The sequence below is a fragment of the Canis lupus genome, chromosome 10 (assembly GCF_011100685.1).
Source record: "Canis lupus familiaris isolate Mischka breed German Shepherd chromosome 10, alternate assembly UU_Cfam_GSD_1.0, whole genome shotgun sequence".
Taxonomy (NCBI): Eukaryota; Metazoa; Chordata; class Mammalia; order Carnivora; family Canidae; genus Canis; species Canis lupus.
Window position 1 is genome coordinate 59,885,841 of NC_049231.1, and position 19,831 is coordinate 59,905,671.

Below are 19,831 nucleotides of genomic sequence, written 5' to 3' on the forward strand. Positions count from 1 at the left end.
TACTGATTTCATTTGGACATCATCCTCAATTCTTTCATTGAGGATTACATTACAGGAACCCTGTTACTGACAAGACAGCCCAACAAATAAACCAATATAATTTTCTCTCACTCTCTTTAAGTACACTGTTCATAAATGTGCAATAGTATCACAAATTCTGTCAATTTCTTTAGAAAGCTAAAATACAGCATGTCATTTTATTCAGAAATGAAGTAACAAAGGTACTAAATGTTGGGGTCAGGCGGGAAAGGAAACTCCTCAAGATGGCGGATACGCCAAAATGGCTGAGGTTCCTGTCACCACCTCCACTTGGGACGCCAATGGACCAATGACCTGCTGACAGCTTGAGCAGACCCTTACACCTCTCCTTTGGACTTCCCCAACCGAACCCAATGCCCTTCAAACCCCAGAGGAGGAAGTCACCTTTGACTGGTCGAATTGCAATCCTTCCTTTGCATAGTGAGGGTCACTCTGACTGGCTTGGATTGCAATCCTTCCTTTGCATATGAGCCAACCAATAGGAAACCGTTCTGCCTTACAACGTTATGTAAACCCCCTACCACCTTGTCTTGGCGAGACCTTCCTCGACTCACTCTCTTCCCCCCGTGAGTCGTGGAACCTCGCCCGAGGGTGCCTGCAATAAAATCTGTTCTTGGACCCTCGCTTGCCTTGGCGGTCTCATTTCCATCTAGTTACTAAAAAACTTAACACTAAATAGAATATTCTTAGAAATCAATGTCAATATTTTATTTTAAACTAAAGAGTATTTCTTCAAAATTAAATGACCAATAAATCTGTTCTTACAACCTAATAAAGTTTGCTAGTAATAAGAGCTTAATGGGACATGGTATATATAGTTTTACTCCGGTTCCTGAGCCCTTTTATTTGCATAGCTTATGAAAAGTATGATAAAAAGATAAAATTATTTTCTAACTTTTTTGCAATGCCAAGGGTAACTCAAAATATGCTTTACTTCTTCACCTTACCTTTTTAAAGCTTATCATGAAATCTGGCCTTTGATGAAATTTATAATCAATTTTGATAATTCTAATTAGTTAGGGTTTGCAAATTTGTAAGTCAGAATTCAAACTTTAGAAATTGGGATCAGAATAAAGAGTTTAAAGTCAAACATTTTACCAAAGCCCGACCTCAGAGTGTTGTTATAAGGATTAAAAAAAGGACTCAGAACAACTTAAGCAGCTAAGCTCTTTGTATGTGGCAGCTACTGCTAAGAATAAATAACTCAAAAAGAACTACAAAAAAAAAAAACTGCTTTCAGTTGTTAGTAGCAATATATTGGTACTATAATTTTGTCAAACAAATATAGAGATACAGGAAAAGCATAAGAAACCATAACAAGTACAACATAATAAATAATTATGTTAATATTAGAAACCAAGATTTTCAGAGTAAAATACAAGCATTAAAATCAAAGTAAAAATGTTATAATACCAAATTTGAATTGGAAATATCAATATAAACTCATGATAAATTACTCTTTCTAAATATTATTTTTTCCTAACTCTGTTCACTGAAAAGGCCTAGCAATAATAGCAATAAACACTCCAGTTTCCAGATCGGTGGCATCTAAACACCATTTCCTACAAAGAAACCATGGCTCTTTGGAGAAGTAAAATTATAGTTCTTCAAAAGGATGAGTAAATTAAACTGGGGCAACTTGTGTCAGAAAGCAAAGTTTTGGCTGTGTTAGAAGAACTAAGGAGCCAATATAAAGAGGCATACACTGACTAAAAATGATACAAAATTTAAGCATCAAAAGGTATAGTGATTGCAATGGATTAAAATCAATATATAAAAACCCATGAGTTCATAATGATACTAAAAAAAATCATTATTTCACTTTGACAGTTGCTAGGCACTAACTCATTACTCTAAAAATTGATTTTTTTAAAAAAGGAAAAGAAACAAGCACTTAACCTATTTCTCCACTATGAGCTATACCTCAAAATTAACCAAATAACTGATGAAGGGAAGTTGTTCTCCAGATAATAATGTATCTCCAGACAATAAATATAGCGAATGGAATTTTAAAAATCACCATTTGATACCTCTAATGAAATAGTGAGTGTAGGCAATGATTATCATTGTATACTAAAATCTTAGGTGATAGCTGATAAGAAACTTTATATTTGATGGATCTAAAGCCTATTGGCCAATCTTAACTCTACTAAGAGAAGAACTATCAGATACCATGTGCCTCCTCATGCAATAAAGTACACAACACAAAGTATTCTTACCAGAAGAAATGAACCCACTCTGCTGAGACTAGATCACAAAAAAGGTAGAAAAATATGTTAAAAGATACCATGAGTATCTAATAAGCCAAATCCAAAATGCAAGAAATGTTATAGGACACATAATCTAGTTTATTTAACTTGTAGAGTTTAAAAAAAAAAAAAAAGTACAGGAAAGATGAAGCACTGTTAGAAATTAAAAGACTTAGGAGACATATCAACATATAACATATGGACCTTGTTTACATACAAATACAAACAAAGAAGCCAAAAAAATTATCACTAACTTTGTCAGGGTTATAATAGCATATTTAAAACCAAAATAAAACAAAATGACACTTAGCTGTTACAAGTATACACCAACACATTCATTGAGAGATGGATACAATGTCCACAATTTCCTTAAAAGTACTCTAGTCTGGGGCTCATTCTGGTAGGAGTCCAACTCTTGGGTTTCAGCTCAGGTCTTGATCTCAGGGTCCTGGGACTGAGACCATTGGCTGGCTCCACAATCAGCAGGAAGTCCTGCTTGAGGATTCTCTCCTTCTGCCTCTCTCCACTCTCCCCTCATGCATGCACACACTCTCTCTCTCTCAAGTAAATAAATCTAAAACAAAAACAAAAACAAAACAAAACAAAAAAACAAAACAAAAAAAACAACTCTAGTCCTTTTCTCCTTAAAGAGTAGGGGAAGAAAAAAATGGCAAAATGTTGAAGTTAGGTCACGGGCCTACAGGTTTGACTATACAGTCTTCCCTCTTCTGTTTATGATGAAAACTTGAATAAAAAATTTCTTAAACACAAAGTCTATAGGACAAACTAAAAATTCAAGTATTTTATGCATAATTGACAAACTGAATAGTCTATTATATATAACTGTATGTATGTAATGAAGTCTAACAAGTTCTTCAGAAATCTGCAGCTACATACAAAATTTTTATATACTGTATTAGATCTTTAATTGTGGCTACCTAATCTCACCATAGATGTTAAAATTCTGACTGACTAGGAGTACATTTTATTTCACCACCTGTCCAAGAATAGTGTTAAGCGCACTCAGTTTGACAAAATCAATTTGGTTCCTATACACAGTTCTGTTCCTCATGGAATTCAAAAAAAGCATCATCCACATTTACGCACACAGGAAAATGAAACATTAAGTGACTAGAAGTTGAGACGTTTTAAAGTCTAATCATGTTAAGTTTTCGCAGGAATTTAGAAAAGAAAATCAAGACTTACAGAATATAACAGTATTAGAAAGCAAATTCTTACCAAAACCATCTTCAACTCCATCATAAAGCTCATTAAATCAGGAGAGTGCTGCATTCTCTAGATCAAAACATTTGTAATTAATTTCACTTTTACAATGAATATTCCATACACTGAAATTCAAATGAGATACAGGTTCATGTGAACGTGAAAAAAAAATATCAGAAATTGAAATATTAGCTACCATCCCTACTACACTCACCAATTTCATTTTGAAAGAATAATTGAAGCCCTCAAATCTATTTTGATGAGTTATACTGAATGTACTTAAAATCTTTTAAAATTTCACATACTCCTTTGTTCCTTCAGCACTGACCACTGGTCAGTTTAGCAAATCTACCAAACTACATCATTAAAAAAAAAAAAAAAAAAAAAAAAAAAAAAAGATGGTATGAGGTGAAGAGGAAAGAACGTAAAACATAAAAATTAGGCATATCTATGCAATTAAAAAATCTAAAAGTGATAAATTATCAATATCATATTTTTAATTTTTTCCCTTGACCTTAAAAATTATATACAATTGTCGATTTTGTCTTTTCATAACTAACCCATATTAATTCAAGAGGAGTCAATCTTTAAACAAGATAAAACCATCAGAATAAAAAAGCAAAAAGAAAAGAACTTCTAAAGTTGAATAAATATTTAAGAGTTATAATTCCCTTTCCTAGAAATCTTTGATTTTTAAAATAACCATAGAATAAAGAAAGCAAAGAAAATTCTCAAGTGTAACATATTTTTTATTAGATGAAACTCTACATCACTTCTCTGGTTGAAATCAAAACATTGTATTTTTGTTACTTTTTGTGATAATGCTGCTGCACTACCAACACACAGTTCTGAACAAAGCTAATCTGTGAATTTGTTCCCTCTTTTAGATGAAGAAAATAATAATCTAAGATATTTCAACAATGCATGAGACATATGAATCACATCTTAACATAGTTTTGGGTGGGCAAGTCTGTAAAACAAATTTGACTTTCCCATCTTCTATATTTTCCCTGCTTAGCTTACTAGTAATGAGCAATAAATTATATTAGATTTTTGTGAACTACAGCCTAGAGGCTAAATCCAAACCAATACCTATTTCTGTAAATAAAGATGTATTGAAACGCAGCCATATCCATTCATTTACCACTTATGGCTGCCTTGGCTCTACAAGTTAAGGACTTGTGACAGAGCCAACTACCAAAGCCTGAAAAGTTTACTATCTAGCCATTCACAGAAAAAGATTGCTGATCCCCGACCCATATTTACTGAACTTAAAAACAATACACAGAAAGAATTAGTAATACTAACTCTGGGTTCTATATGACCAACTGGAGGGCAGGAAAGAGATTAATAAGTAATTGGGACTTTCTCTAGGAACCCTCTTGGTGAACTGATAGAGTAAAACAGTTATAGATATTATTATACTTAGTCTTTATTAACAAGTTTTTTCCAGGCTATTTAAATATCTCAGTAGATTCATTTCTTAAACTCTAGTATACAATATAAATAGTCACAGTGGATAAGGAGGAGGCAGTGGAGAGAAAACAAGAAATAATTTAAACATCCCCTTAAAAAACTACAGTAATTATGCTGCCAGCAATGACAGCCTATATTCTACAAATCAAATAGTTTATCTCCTATATTTCTTTGTGGTTCAGTAATGCTTTATGTGAGTGACTGTCATTGTCAGTTATCATAGATAATAACCTGCTTTTAAGATAGAAAAAATATATGAAATCAGGAAAACATACAAATGAATAAAAGCATTGAAAGAAATGCAGTTCTACTTACATTTATTTTTCTACAAGAGGCATTTTATTACTTTTGGTTTCTTAAGTAACTGATTTTTTTTTAAGTTTTTCTAATTTGTAAAGAAATTTTCAGGTAGAAGAACCTAAACTTTAAGAATAACTACATTGGAGCAGGGGTGAAATGGATGAAGGTGATGAAAAACTTCCAGTTATTAAAAAAAATTAATCCTGCCTATTTATTCACTTGTGCTATATTTACAACTAGGCTCATTAAGTATGTATACATGATCCTAAGTGAGCTCCACAACACCTTTTCTGTTACTAATGTAGAACTACATTCCTAACTTCCCCACAGATACTCTACAATTCCATAATGAGTCCTGGATTTCTTCTTACTACCCCTATTCAGTCTCAGCAGGAAAAAATAAATCACTCAAAAAGTGATAGATATGGATAAGGGTGATTGACTACATTTGAAGATCCTAAATTCTCCAGGATGGAAATCAGTTTCAGGACAAATGCTACCTAGAAATGTGCTGAGGATTCCCAGACAGAAAAGATTTTAAATAATGCATGGATCCTTAAAATATTTGAGCGAGATAAAACCTATAAAATTCAGCAACTACTAAACCAGTCTGTTACAACATTCTACAAGTTGTCCACTAAAAAGAGTTAATTTAGTAATTTCATATCCCTGCTTAAAATAAACCTTTTAAAGAACTTACCTGTTGCACTATTTGATGGTATCCATTAAGTATTGTTTTCAGTTGCCAACTACATAATAACCTAAAATTTTAATAGAACAAAATGGTTTGTTTACTGTTCAGAATTAAAAGGAAAAGACTTATTTGTATGCTAACACTAACATGCACATACATAGAAAAGAATGACAAATATAATTCTGACAAGCTAATAAAATTTTTACCACTGATACTGTTGAAAGTCTTGTCTTCAAACTGTCGGTACTACTTTTATTTCAAACTATAAATAACTACGATCAGTAAATGACATGCAAACAGTAAATCTTTCTTTTTTAACATATCCAAAGCAAAATTTTCCATTGAACTAGATTCTTCTCTAAGGTTAGTTAAATAAACCAGTAGTTTTGATCATAATATACTGAGCTTGTATCTGAGAAGGCATATGTAGCAATATAATCTTCACATTCAAGACTAACGTAAAAGATATACTTAGTGTTCATCTATCCACTGGCTCACCTCAGCTGTGCTACAATATTGCTTAGGTAACTAACTCTTCTAAAAATTGCTTTTCCTTATCTAAAGTAGGATGCCCCTCTTAGATTCCCCCAATTATAGCCCTTTCAGACCACAAGGACTCTTCCATTTTTGCTATGCTAACCCCCATTTCCACCCCTATTTTCTCTCTTACTGGCAAAGTAGTTCATTCATTAGAGTTTCCCCATTTGCCCATGGGGAAACTCCCTTTCCAAGTGTACTTTCCATCCCTTGCCACCAACTTGGTCATATTAACTTATTAATCAACACTATTGGGATACTCTTATTTTCTGCTAGTATTTTCCAATGGAATATATCAACTTGTTCAAGCAAATCTCAATTTAAAAAAAACAAGATCATTGTAACTCTTCCTTGGCTGCATACCCTTCTCTATCACTCCTTTCTTTAAACTACAGTTGATCCTTGAACAATAATACTGCTTGAAGTACACAGGTCCACTTGCAGATTATTTCAATAAAATATACATACAGTAAAGCAAACACGTTTCCTCTTATGATTTTCTTAGTAACATTTTCTCTAGTTTGCTTTAATAGTCTATAATTCATACAACATACAGTATACAAGTGTTAAAGCAATTTGTTCATGGTATTGGTAAGGCTTTTCTGGTCAACAGCATGCTGTTAAATTTCTGGAGAGTCAAAAGTTACATGTAAAATTTTCAAGTGTATGAGGGGTCAATGCCCCCAACCCCTAAGTTCTTCAAGGGCCAACCATAGTTTACATTGTTTACATTTACTTTCTACTCATGCACTCCAAAACCCAATAAAATCTGGCTTCTGCCACTACATGAAACCTCATTTAACCTAATCCCTCTGCAATACTCAACACTATGAACCATTTCCTCATTAAGCTTCTATTTGGCTTCAGCGACAACTATATAGATTTTCCTCTTACTTCTTTGCTCAATTCTTAGCCTTCTTCCAAGTTCCTATTTATCAGTGCTTTACATGTTGGTATACTCTCAAATCCTTTAAATATTAGCTTTCTCTTTTCACCCCACACATGCAGGCACTAGAAAATATCCATACTCACAGCTCCAAATCCCATGCCTACCGTGACTTCTATGTCTTAGACTTGAGTTCCATGCCAATACATTAAACATCTCCTCTTGATATTTCACACCCAATATATCTTAAAATGATGGCTCTCCTATTTCTCCACTGTGACCTCTTTTCTAGCTTAGTGATCTGAGCCAGGAATCTAGAAAGCATGCTTCACTCCTCTTTCTTTCATTTCTGCTACTTCTAATCAGTCACAAAATCCTGTCAATTCTACTAATAAATGTCTTGGATTCTTCCTCCACTTCACCCCCAAAGATGCTTAAGAGCAGAAAAGAGATTCTAGGTACTACCTAATTCCCAGTCTCATCTCTTAACATTCCTTGATGGGCTGTCTGTACCAACAGATATCTTACACAATTGCTATTTATTGCTTTAAAAGGAAAAAAAATTAGAAAATTATTGTGTTACCTTTGAAAAGTACTTCACAAGGAAAAAATAATTTACAAATGTACACTGGTTTGGAAAAATTAGAAGTTTCTGGTTGACTCTAGTCAAAACTCTAATGGTTAGAATAAGCTTTTACCAGATTAACTCAATGCCCATCCCACAAGGATGCATGTATATAACAAAACACTATATCACCTTGCATTCTTCATTTGTAAATCTTCAGGCAACAATATTTTAAGGTGAAAATCACGTCCCTGTGGAAAATATTGAAAAGATTCACTCAAATTTTCATCTTTCACAATATTAAAAGATAAACACAAAAATCACATAGGAAAGGTAATGTTTTCCTTTGTTTTCTAAAAGTTATCAACTTTATCAGAATCTTTACATTTGTTAAAATATATGCAATGGAATATTGATTTGAAGAAAAATAATATAAAAATGTCAGCAACTTTGTAATCATTGGAAAACCAAAACAGAGATAAAGCTTGATTTTTAAGAGATAACAAACTCAGATAACACAAGAAATATTAAGAAATTAATGCAAACAAAGAAATCCAAATATTTCTTATAAATTTATTAAAAAAGAAATTCTTTCAATTGCTTTGACTGTGGAAGGAAAAAAATCACAGTGTAAAATAAGAATATATAATACATTACAGGCTTCATATTTTCCATTTCCTCGTTTTAATAAAATGGAAATACATTTAGTTCCACAATCCAAATATACAAACATGAGAGAAATATTTTCAAAAAAACAGAGTATTTAATTTTCCCACATTTGTGGACCTCTAATAAATAAAATCACTAACATTTAAATATTCACTAGCTATACATTTAGATAGACCAAATTTTACTTAAGAGTCTAAAGAAAGAACTGTTCTCTAAGAAATATATTCAGTTTTACTTTCTTGAGAAAGTGAATAGGTAAGCAGCTTAAACTTTATATCTTAAATAGGATAATACACATGATCTGAGCAAAGGTAAGCAGAAAAAGACAAACAGAAATATAATCTTTTACTCCAACAATATAAAATGAAAAAGAGTAATAAAATTCTTGAAAAATAATCACCATGAGAATTTTAACACAGGCTCCCTCAAAGCAGATTCAAAACTAAAGGAACACAATTAAATGTACCCCATAACCTTTACTTTCATGATATTACAGTTCTGACTTTCATTACATTTAAATGTCCTTTAAAAAAATGAAACAAAATGTACTACTGACCTTTTCAAAAGGTCAAGTAACAATAATTCACTATTTCATTAAAGCACTAGAAGGTATTATGTAGTAACTTTAACCTAACTTTATAGACATCCCACACATAGGTGTAAGAACAATCTGGAATTCAGAATTTACATGAAAAATAGTAAAACTACTCTACTGATCTGTTATCTGAAAGAATAAAATTCCAAAGTCCCTTATTTGCAAAATCCAGCCATTTTAAAAGGTCAAATGCCATGTTACATGCCATAATACTTTTCTGATTCAATAAAATGTCCAAAATTAGGGTTTTTGTTTTTTTTTTTTTTTTTTTTTAGCTAAAGCATATAAAAAAATGTTAATTGCTCTCAAGAAGCAAGTCTTCCAGGTTGCAGGGAACAAAGTACTGTCAGTTGCCTAAATCTGAATCTCTCCACACATCCTCCTAAATAGATCAATATTAAGAACATTTAAAACAGGGTCACCTGAGTGGCTCAGTCAGTTAAGCATCCAACTCTTGGTTTTAGTTCAGGTCACAATCTCAGGGTCACCAGATCAAGCCCCTTATCAGGCTCCATGCTCAGCATGGAGTCTGCATAAGATTCTATCCCTCTGCCTCTCCTCCCACTCTCCATCTCTCTCTAAAAAATAACACAAAATCTTGAAAAAAAAAAATGTCTCCAGCAAAATCAGAAAATAGAACACTATAAACTTCAAAATATCTATAGGAAATATAAGCCACTTTCCAGTGGTTTCCAGTTGGGCTCCCATATCAAATCCTTTTAAAGAACTAGGGGGTTCAGAAAAAATACATGGAAGAGAAAAGAGGGGACTGAACTAATGTTAAGATAATATTAAAAAGTTTGGTAGATCAGAGCACTGACTGCAAGAAGGGGCCTTAATATAAATACAAAAGTCAAGAAGCTCACCTTGGAAAAGAAATACACAAGCATAAGATGATAAAAAGGGAGGTAAATACATCCCTTGGAAACTGGGTGCTAGGAGGAAAAAGTAAAAGTGGGAAATTGAGGATTTTACATAACAAAATAAAAACACTCAACTCCTCCCCCTCAGCACTACTTTAAAAATTATCCATTAAATAAGCTATACTTTGCTTCACCTCCAGAAGAAAGTATTCTTAAACTAGGAATCTTATAAACTACTGCCAACAATCAAATTCAAAAGATACTGTTTTCACCAATGCCAACCTACTATGAGTAAAAATCAGAACAAAAATAATTGTAGTTGGTGATCACCTATTCAAACAAAAAACACAAGGCATAAACAAATTATAATACTGAATTATATTATCATTAATAGCATTCGTACTCAGATTCAGAAATTCAAAAAGAACATAAATTATAAGGAAAAAAATTAGTTCAGAAAAAAATGATATTAAAATAGAAGAATAAATTAAGAGGTTCTCAAAGAATAGAGTAAAATAAAAATTTCCTAAGAGGCACGGTACCTGGGTAACTCAGGTGGTAGACTCTTGAGCTCAGGGCTGTGAGTTTGAGCCTCAAGTCGAGGGTAGAGATTATTTCAAATAAAATGGTTAAAAGTGGCAAAAGTTATGTGTACTTTACCCCAATTAAAAAAAAAAAAAGATTTTAGAGAGAGAAAGGAGGAGAGAGAGAGAGCAGGGGGAGGGGCAGAAGGAGAGGGAAAGAGGCCTAAGTAGATTCTGTGCTGAGCACGGAGCCCAATACAGGGCTTGATCCCATGACCCTGAGATCACGACCTGACCCAAAACCAAGAGCTGGACCTTTACAGACTGTACCAGCCAGGTGCCACTCCCAATAAAAAATTTTAAAAATTTCTTAAGAAGCCCTCCCACCCCCCAAAAAGCTAGAAAGTTACCAAATGAGAAAAAAAAATTAAAAACCATCAAGGAAAAGAGGCTGAAGTGGAAACAGGTAAAGAAAATCCAATATACAAAGAATTGGAGACTCTGAAAGGAAAACAAAAGAGCAGAATATTTTAAATTATAATCCAAGTATACTTTCTGGAAATTCACATAATAAAAAGAACTGAACACATGAGAAATGACTCCTAATGATCCACTCTGAAATGTACCTTAATATGCAGGCTTTAAAGAAAAAGTTCATAGCTTCTGAGACCAAATAATATATGGGAAACAGAATAAGAGTAGCATCACACTTTTCAAATCAAGATTTTTAAAAAGCAACAACAGAACTTCTAAGAAACTGAAAGAGGGGATCCCTGGGTGGCGCAGCGGTTTGGCGCCTGCCTTTGGCCCAGGGCGCGATCCTGGAGACCCTGGATCAAATCCCACATCGGGCTCCTGGTGCATGGAGCCTGCTTCTCCCTCTGCCTGTGTCTCTGCCTCTCTCTCTCTCTCTCTCTCTCACTCTCTCTGTGACTATCATAAATAAAAATTAAAAAAAAAAAAAAAAGAAACTGAAAGAGGATTTCTGCTTCTAGCTATGATGGAATAACAGTGGCAGGATTTGCCCTCCAACATTAACTAAAAACTGGACAAAATATATGAAACAATGATGTTCAGACATCAAATAGGCAGCAAAAAACAGTGGTTATTGAAAGAAGGGAAACAAATGAGAAAATCTTTATAATTATCCTGTCTTACTACTTGCAGAATCTTCAGGCTACACAACAAGGATGGAGAACCAAATGGAGCCTGACATTCTTCCTGATTTGAGAAAAAGAAATGATTTGGGGGATGCAAAAGTATGTGTAATTCACAAGCTACAGTACCAAAGAAGAAGAGAGAACTATACAGACAATAAACCTAGACAATGTCAGTGTATTCCTGCAAAAGAGTCATCAGGTAAGTATGATTGCTGCATGTATGTGAGAAGACCACCGAAAGCCAGGGATTTGTAAGAATGGACCATATAATTTCAGAGCTCACATAAGGCTGAGAGTAGTCATGTTTTCTATTAGCAAGAATAGAAAACTTTATACTATAAAATTTATCATTAAAGAGAATAGCCTGAAGAATACTGCTTAAGTGGCAGAGCCAAATTAATCTAGGCTAAATAAAGTCTGTGTTGATTCTGCCTAACAAAGCTTAAAAGCAAACTATGACAATATTAAACTGTTTCCAAATAATTTAAATACAGCTTAGAATAAATCGAGAATACTTAAGAGAATAAAATGATCTAGCACACAATAGTTACAGATGCACAATATCTGGCAACCAGTCAAAATATACCAGGAATGCAAACACACACACACACATGGAAGTAAGATTCAAAAAGAGAAAAATCAAGAGAAATACAAAAATGGCATATGATTGAACTGCTCAAAAAAATTTCAACAGTGGTAAATACATTACATATATTCAAGAAGGTAAAGAAAAGCATGAGCATGCTAAATAAAACATGAAAGATAAATACAAACCCAAATCAAAGAGGAAAAAAATACAATATCTCAGATGCTAGAGAGTATTAACAGTAGATTAAGCCTTGCAAAAGAAGGTATTAGGGTATCTGAGGTACAGAACATTCAAAATAAAACAGAAAAAGACTGAAACAATTAAAAAGAACCATTAGTGAATTATGTAACAACTATACAGTGGCCTAATATACATGTATTTTGAGTCTCCCAAAAAAAAAGGAAGGAGAGGGAGAAACAAAAAAATTTTTAAAGAAATAATGGCTGAAGTTTTTCCCAAATTAAGTATAAAGATATACTCACAAATCCTAAGAGGTCCACAAACCCTACGGAATAAAATCATAAAGAAAACTACACCAAGGTACATTATAATCTAATTGACAAAAATCAATGATAAAAAGAAAAATCTTAAAAGCAGTCAGAGAAAACACACCACTTACAAAGGAACAAAAGTAAGAAACAGTAGAGATTTCTCATAGGAAATAATGCAAGACAGGTAAGCAACATCTCTAAAGAATGAAAAAGGGGGAAAAAAATCAATCTAGAATTTTTTTTTGATGTGGTAATTATTATTTTTTTAATTTATTTTTTATTGGTGTTCAATTTACCAACATACAGAATAACCCCCAGTGCCCGTCACCCATTCACTCCCACCCCCCACCCTCCTCCCCTTCTACCTAGTTCGTTTCCCAGAGTTAGCAGTCTTTACGTTCTGTCTCCCTTTCTGATATTTCCCACATATTTCTTCTCCTTTCCCTTATATTCCCTTTCACTATTATTTATATCCCCCAAATGAATGAGAACATATAATGTTTGTCCTTCTCCGACTGACTTACTTCACTCAGCATAATACCCTCCAGTTCCATCCACGTTGAAGCAAATGGTGGGTATTTGTCATTTCTAATAGCTGAGTAATTCAATCTAGAATTTTATACCTAGTAAAAAGTATCTTTCAAAAGGCCAAGTAAACACTCTGTCAGACATAAAACCATTAAAAAAAGTATCAGTATAAGATGTGTACTACAAGAAATGTTAAAAGAATAACTTAAAGAAGTAAACAAAACAGAATTGTGGAAATAAAACAAAGAGTACCAGAAACACTAAGTATATAGGTAAATACAAAAGACCTTTTTTCTTATTTTCTAAGTTGTCTTTCAAGGATAACTGTACCAAAAGTGGACAATCTGAACAAATAAATAAGTAGTGGATTACAACCCAAAGTATAAAATTAATATGTAAGAGTCCATACTGATATAAATGATTGATTTAATATATGAGAGAGTTAAGGAATAACTAACCAAAGAGGTGAAAGACATTTATTCTGAAAACTATGTAATAATTAAAAACTGAAGACAACACACACACAAAGACATTCCATCCTCATCTCATGGATTACAAGAACAGATATTGTTAAAATGTCTATATAGAATATGCAAGGGTGGGGAGGGATCCCTAGGTGGCTCAGAGGTTTACCGCCTGCCTTTGTTCGGCCCAGAGCATGATCCTGGAGTCCCAGGATCGAATCCCACATCAGGCTCCCTGCATGTAGCCTGCTTCTCCCCCTGCCTGTGTCTCTGCCTCTCTGCCTCTCTGTCTCTCTCTCTCTCTCTCTCTTTCTCTCTGCCTCTCGTGAATAAATAAATAAAATCTTTAAAAAAATAGAATATGCAATGGGAAAAAGACAGTTTCTTCAATGAAAGGTATTGAGAAAACTGGACAGCTACATGCAAAAGAACAAAATTGGACCACTTTCATATACCACACACAAAAATAAACTCAAAATCAATTAAAGACCTAAATGTGAAATGAAACCATAAAAGTCCTACAAGAGAACACAGGCAGTAGTAATTCCTCTAGCATCGGCCATAGCAACATTTCCTAAATAGGTCTCCTGAGGCCAGGGAAACATTAAGCAAAAATAAACTATTGGGACAACATCAAAATAAAGATTGTGCACAGCAAAGAAAATAATCAACAAAACTAAAAGGCAATCTACTGAATATTTTCAAATGACATACCTGATAAAGGATTAATATAAAAAACATATAAATAACTTATACATCTGAACACACACAAAACCTAAATAATCCAATTAAAAATGGGCGGATGACATGAACAGACATTTCTCCAAGACATACAGATGACAAAGACACATGTAAAAATAGATGTTCAACATCACTAATCATCAGGGAAACACAAACCAAAACTACAATGAGGTTATCACCTCATACCTGTCAGTAGCTATAATGAACAACACAAGAGACAACAAGTTTTAGAGAGGATGTGGAGAGAAAGGAACACTCTTGCACTGCTGGTGGGAATGCAAAAGGTACAATGATTTTGGAAGACACTATAGAGGTTTCTCAGAAAGTTAAAAATAGAACTACCCTATTATCCAATAATAAGTATATAAATAAGGCACTAAGTATATACCTAAAATTACAAAAATACTAATTCAAAGGGATACCTGCACCCCTATGTTTACTATAGTATTATTTACAATAGCCAAATTATGGAAGCAGCCCAACGGTCCACTGACAGATGAATGAATAAAAAAGATGTAGTACATATATGCAATGAAATATTACCCAGCCATAAAAAAGAATGAAATCTTGGCAGTTGCAGCAACCTGGAACTAGTGAGTAAAATGCTAAGTAAACTAGTCACTCAAGAAAGACAAATACAATGATTTAACCCATATGTGGAATTTAAGAAATAAAACAAATGAGCAAAGAAAAAAAATTTGAGATGAACCAAGAAATAGACTCATTAACTACAGATTACCAGAGGGGAAGTGGGCAAGGAGGTATGGGTGAAAAAGGTGATGGGGATTACAAATACACTTATCATAAGGAGAACTGAGTAATGTAAGAATTGTTGAATCACTCTTTTGTATACCTGACACTAATAGAACATTGTACAGTTCTCTATACTGGAATAAAATTTAAAAACTTGGGATCCCTGGGTGGCGCAGCGGTTTGGCGCCTGCCTTTGGCCCAGGGCGCGATCCTGGAGACCCGGGATCGAATCCCACGTCGGGCTCCCGGTGCATGGAGCCTGCTTCTCCCTCTGCCTGTGTCTCTGCCTCTCTCTCTCTCTGTGACTATCATAAATAAATAAAAATTTAAAAAAAAAAAAAAAAAAAAAAAAACTTAAGCAAGGGAGTTAAACTAAACTTCATTACAAAATTCCAGATAAATTATATACTCTACATTAAAAGAGGGGGAACATAACCCTGCACTCCTTATGTAAGAACAACTGATAGAGATTTTTCTTCCAAAGAGTAAGTATGCAAAGGGGAAAAGAGTTAACTCTGCTGTAAAGAAACCTGACAAACACTAGTACAGCTAAGGTCAACACCAACAGTGGTAAATCATATTGACAGTTTGCTCCCTTTATATATGTGATGAAATGGTACTTAAACTTTGCAATGTTCTCTCAAAAACCAATAACATAAATCAATGAAACAGGATAGAAAACCCAAAAATTAACCCACTCTAAAACTGTCATTAAAAAATAAAAGTCTCTTGGAGCGCCTGGGTGGCTCAGTGATTGGGTGCCTGCCTTCTGCTCAGGTCGTGATCCCAGGATCCAGGATCAAATCCCATACTGGGCTCCCTGTGGGGAACCTGCTTCTCCCTCTGCCTGTATCTCTGCCTCTCTCTCTCTCTGTATTTCTCATGAATAAATAAATAAATCTTTAAAAATAAATAAATAAAAGTCTCTTAGTAAAAGAAGATAATTGTTTAAAAGAAAATAGAAGTATAAAAAGAAAAGAAAGAAAATAGAAGTATATTGGGAGGGTTACAAGATAAATAGGAAAAATATATATAACAATAGCACAAAAGCCAGACAATGAGAAACAGTACATTATGGAATGCCTAGGTGGCTCGGTGGTTGAGTGTCTGCCTTTGGCTCAGAGCATAATCCTGGGATCTGGGATCAAGTCCCACATTGGGCTCCTTGCAGGGAGCCTACTTCTCCCTCTGCCTGTGTCTCTGCCTCTCTCTGTGTCTTTCATGAATAAATAAACAAAATCTTAAAAAAAAAAAAAGAAACAATACATTATAAGATTCTTATACTATAAAGGAAGTGGTATACTTGAAAATGTTAAAATACAGCTCCGTATTGTAAAGCCGAGAACACTAAAAAAAGAAGAAAATGATATAGCTGATAAACCAACAGTGCCTATAAACTGTAATCTTAATATTACTTTAAAGTAAATCATGACAAGTTTAAGATGTATATTATAAACTCTAAAGCAACTAATTAAGGGGAAAAATAGCTAAAAATAGGCTGATAAAGGAGATAAAATGCAATTATATTTAATGAAAATGCAGAAAAATAGGAAAAAGATACGAAACACATAGGACAAATAGAAAACAAACAGCAAGGTATCAGCTTTAAACCCAACCATATCAATAATCACATTAAATGTAAATGGTCTAAATACCCCCAAGTGAAAAGCAGCAATTATGAAATTAGATTAAAAAAAAAAAAAAAAGCAAGATCCAAAAGAAATCTTTTTTAAATAGAGACACAAATAGGTACAAAATGATGGAAAATGATTAGGCCATGCCAACACTAAATCAAAAATGAGCTGGAGTCACCACACTAAAGAGATTCTAGGACAAAGATTACCAGAGATAAAAAGGGTTATTTCACAATCATTTAAAAAAAAAAAAAAAAAGTCAGTTCAAGAGTACCTAACAATCCTCAAAGTTTATGTACCTAATAAAAGAACTTCAAAATATATGAAGCAAAAACTGACAGAAATGGAAGTAGAAATTGAACAATCAATAATTATAGTTGAAGATTTTTAATACCTCCTTTCATTAATAAAACAAGTAGACAGAAAATCAGTGAGCATATAAAAAACTCGAATAGCATTATGAACGAACTTGACCTGACATTATAGAACAATCACCCAACAGCAGCAGAATGTACATTCTTTTCAAGTACAGACATAACATTTACCAAGGCAGGCCATACTCTATACCATAAAAGAAGTCCAAATATATTTAAAAGACTTTAAAACATACAAATTATGTTGTGATCAATATGAAAGTAAATTATAAATCAATATCAAGGGGCACCTGGGTGCCTAAGTGGTTGAGCGTCTGCGTTTGGCTCAGATTGTGATCCAGGAGTCCTGGGATCAAGTCCTGCATCAGGCTCTCCGCAGAGAGCCTGTTTCCCCCTCTATGTCTATGTCTCTGCCTCTCTCTCTCTCTCTCTCTCTCTGTCTCTCATGAATAAATAAAATCTTTAAAAAAAAAAAATCAAATGGGTCGCCTGGGTGGCTCAGCGATTGAGCGTCTGCCTTTGGCTCAGGGTGTGATCCTGCAGTCCCGGGATCAAGTCCCACATCGGGCTCCCTGCATGGAGCTTGCTTCTCCCTCTGCCTCTGTCTCTGCCCCTCTCTCTGTGTCTCTCATGAAAAAATAAATAAAATCTTTAAAAAATATATATCAAATATATATCTGGAAAATCCTAAAATATTCAGAAAAGATATACTGTTTTTCTAAGTGACCCATGAGTCACAAAAGAAATTAACAAGTATTTTGAACTAAAAAAATGAAAACACAATATGCAAAAATACATGTGATACAGCCAAAGTAGTGTCTGAAGAAAACTTTATAAACACTAAACATCTATATTATAAAACAAGAAAGTCCTCATTATCAATGAGCTAACCTTCCACTTGAAGAAACTAGGAAATTTAAGATCAGAAAGCAAAGACACAGAAAAATAAGAAAAATCAATAAAAATCAAAAGTAGGCTCTTTGAAGAGATCAATAAAATTTATAAACCTCTATGCAGTTGCACCAGGAAAAATATCATCATGAATGGAGACAAGAGGTATGTATAAAAAATGTCCACAATTTCTTTGATATTTCTACCTTTAAGAATTGGTGTTAACTTTCTCTCTTTTTGAATATGGACTAGATTTGAGACTCACTATTAAAAAAAAAAAATAGAGCAGAAGTAAATATGTGTAACTTGATCTCTGTTTTATGCTTGATCTCTATTGTATCATTCAGGGGAAGTTAGTTGCCATGCTGTGAGGACCCCATGCAGGTCTATGCAGTAAGGAACTGAGGCCTCCAAGTCAAGAGCAGTAGAACACAGAGGGCTCCTGCCAATAGCCCTGTGAATGAGCTATCTTGGAAGCAAATCTTTTCCCTCTGGTCCAGACTTTAGAGAACTGACACACTGGCTAACATCTTCATTGCAAGTTCATGAGAAATGCTGATCCAGAACCATCTACCTAAGTAACTTTTAAACTCTTGATCCATAACAAAGGTAAGATAATGAATGTTTGTTGTTCTATGCCATGAAGATTTGGAATAAGTAGTTATACAGCAAGACAACCAATATAGGCAACATCATTACAGACCCTAAATATATTCGCTGAAAGGACAATAAAGGAATATTAAGTAACATTTAAGCCAATAAATGAAAAAATCTAGAGAAGATGAACAAATTCTTTGAAGAAAACAAACTGCAAAGCTCACTCAAAAGGAATAACCTAATCGAGACAATATCTTCTTTAAATCACAGGGAACATACGTGCACGCACACACACAAAATCAGTAAGTTTCACAAACTATAATTTTTAGAAACAGTATCTAATCACAAAACTAAAAATAATAAAATTAAAAATAAAAAAAAAACTTCCGTAAGAAATTTTTAAATCTTTATTAAGTAACTCCTGGATGCAAGGGATCTAGAAAGTAAAATTATGCTAATACTAAAAAATGATTATGATAAAACGCCATGTGTCAGCATATACAGGGTACTTTAAAAACAGTGGTGAGAGGAAAATGCAGAGCCTTAAAAACTTTTATCAGTAAAAATGGGCTCTCACAACCAAATCTGGGACAATTTACATCAAAATAAATAAGGAAAGTAACAATTACAATCCATTAAATAAATTATTTTTAAAACCTATGATTCCTTTCTTATACAAATAAGTGGGAGGAAAAGAGAAAGCTATTCCTTATAATACAATGACAAGAAATAAAGAAGAAATAATGGAGTTAGAAAAATCATTTGGAAACCACAAAAGTATTAACTGGATCAATCAAGATGCTAAAACTGCTACGTGTACCTGAAAGTCTGTGATGCCTCAGAGTAGCTCTCTAAAAGTACTTATGAATTACAAAAGGAAAATCTCACATATGCTATCTTAAACAGATAATCAGAGGGAACATCATCCATGAGAAGCATTGACTTCACACCCTAAAAAGGACACAACATTCTCTGCCAAAATTACAGA

The 19,831-nt window shown here is 33.6% G+C and overlaps 1 protein-coding gene across 6 annotated transcripts in view; it reads right to left on the minus strand.

Moving 5' to 3' along the window:
* The window catches only part of FANCL (FA complementation group L), a 116,179-nt gene that overhangs the window by 86,919 nt on the left and 9,429 nt on the right, over window positions 1–19,831 (minus strand). For 3 of the 6 annotated variants that reach the window (XM_038551321.1, XM_038551319.1, XM_038551323.1), the window contains exons 2-5: window positions 10,101–10,169; window positions 8,163–8,221; window positions 5,989–6,049; window positions 3,528–3,584 (exon numbers count right to left, since the gene is read on the minus strand). In XM_038551321.1, the coding sequence (XP_038407249.1) occupies window positions 3,528–3,584; window positions 5,989–6,049; window positions 8,163–8,221; window positions 10,101–10,169 (246 nt within the window). The remainder of the gene's footprint in view (window positions 1–3,527; window positions 3,585–5,988; window positions 6,050–8,162; window positions 8,222–10,100; window positions 10,170–19,831) is intronic. The other 3 variants (XM_038551322.1, XM_038551320.1, XM_038551324.1) reach the window with 1 other exon arrangement.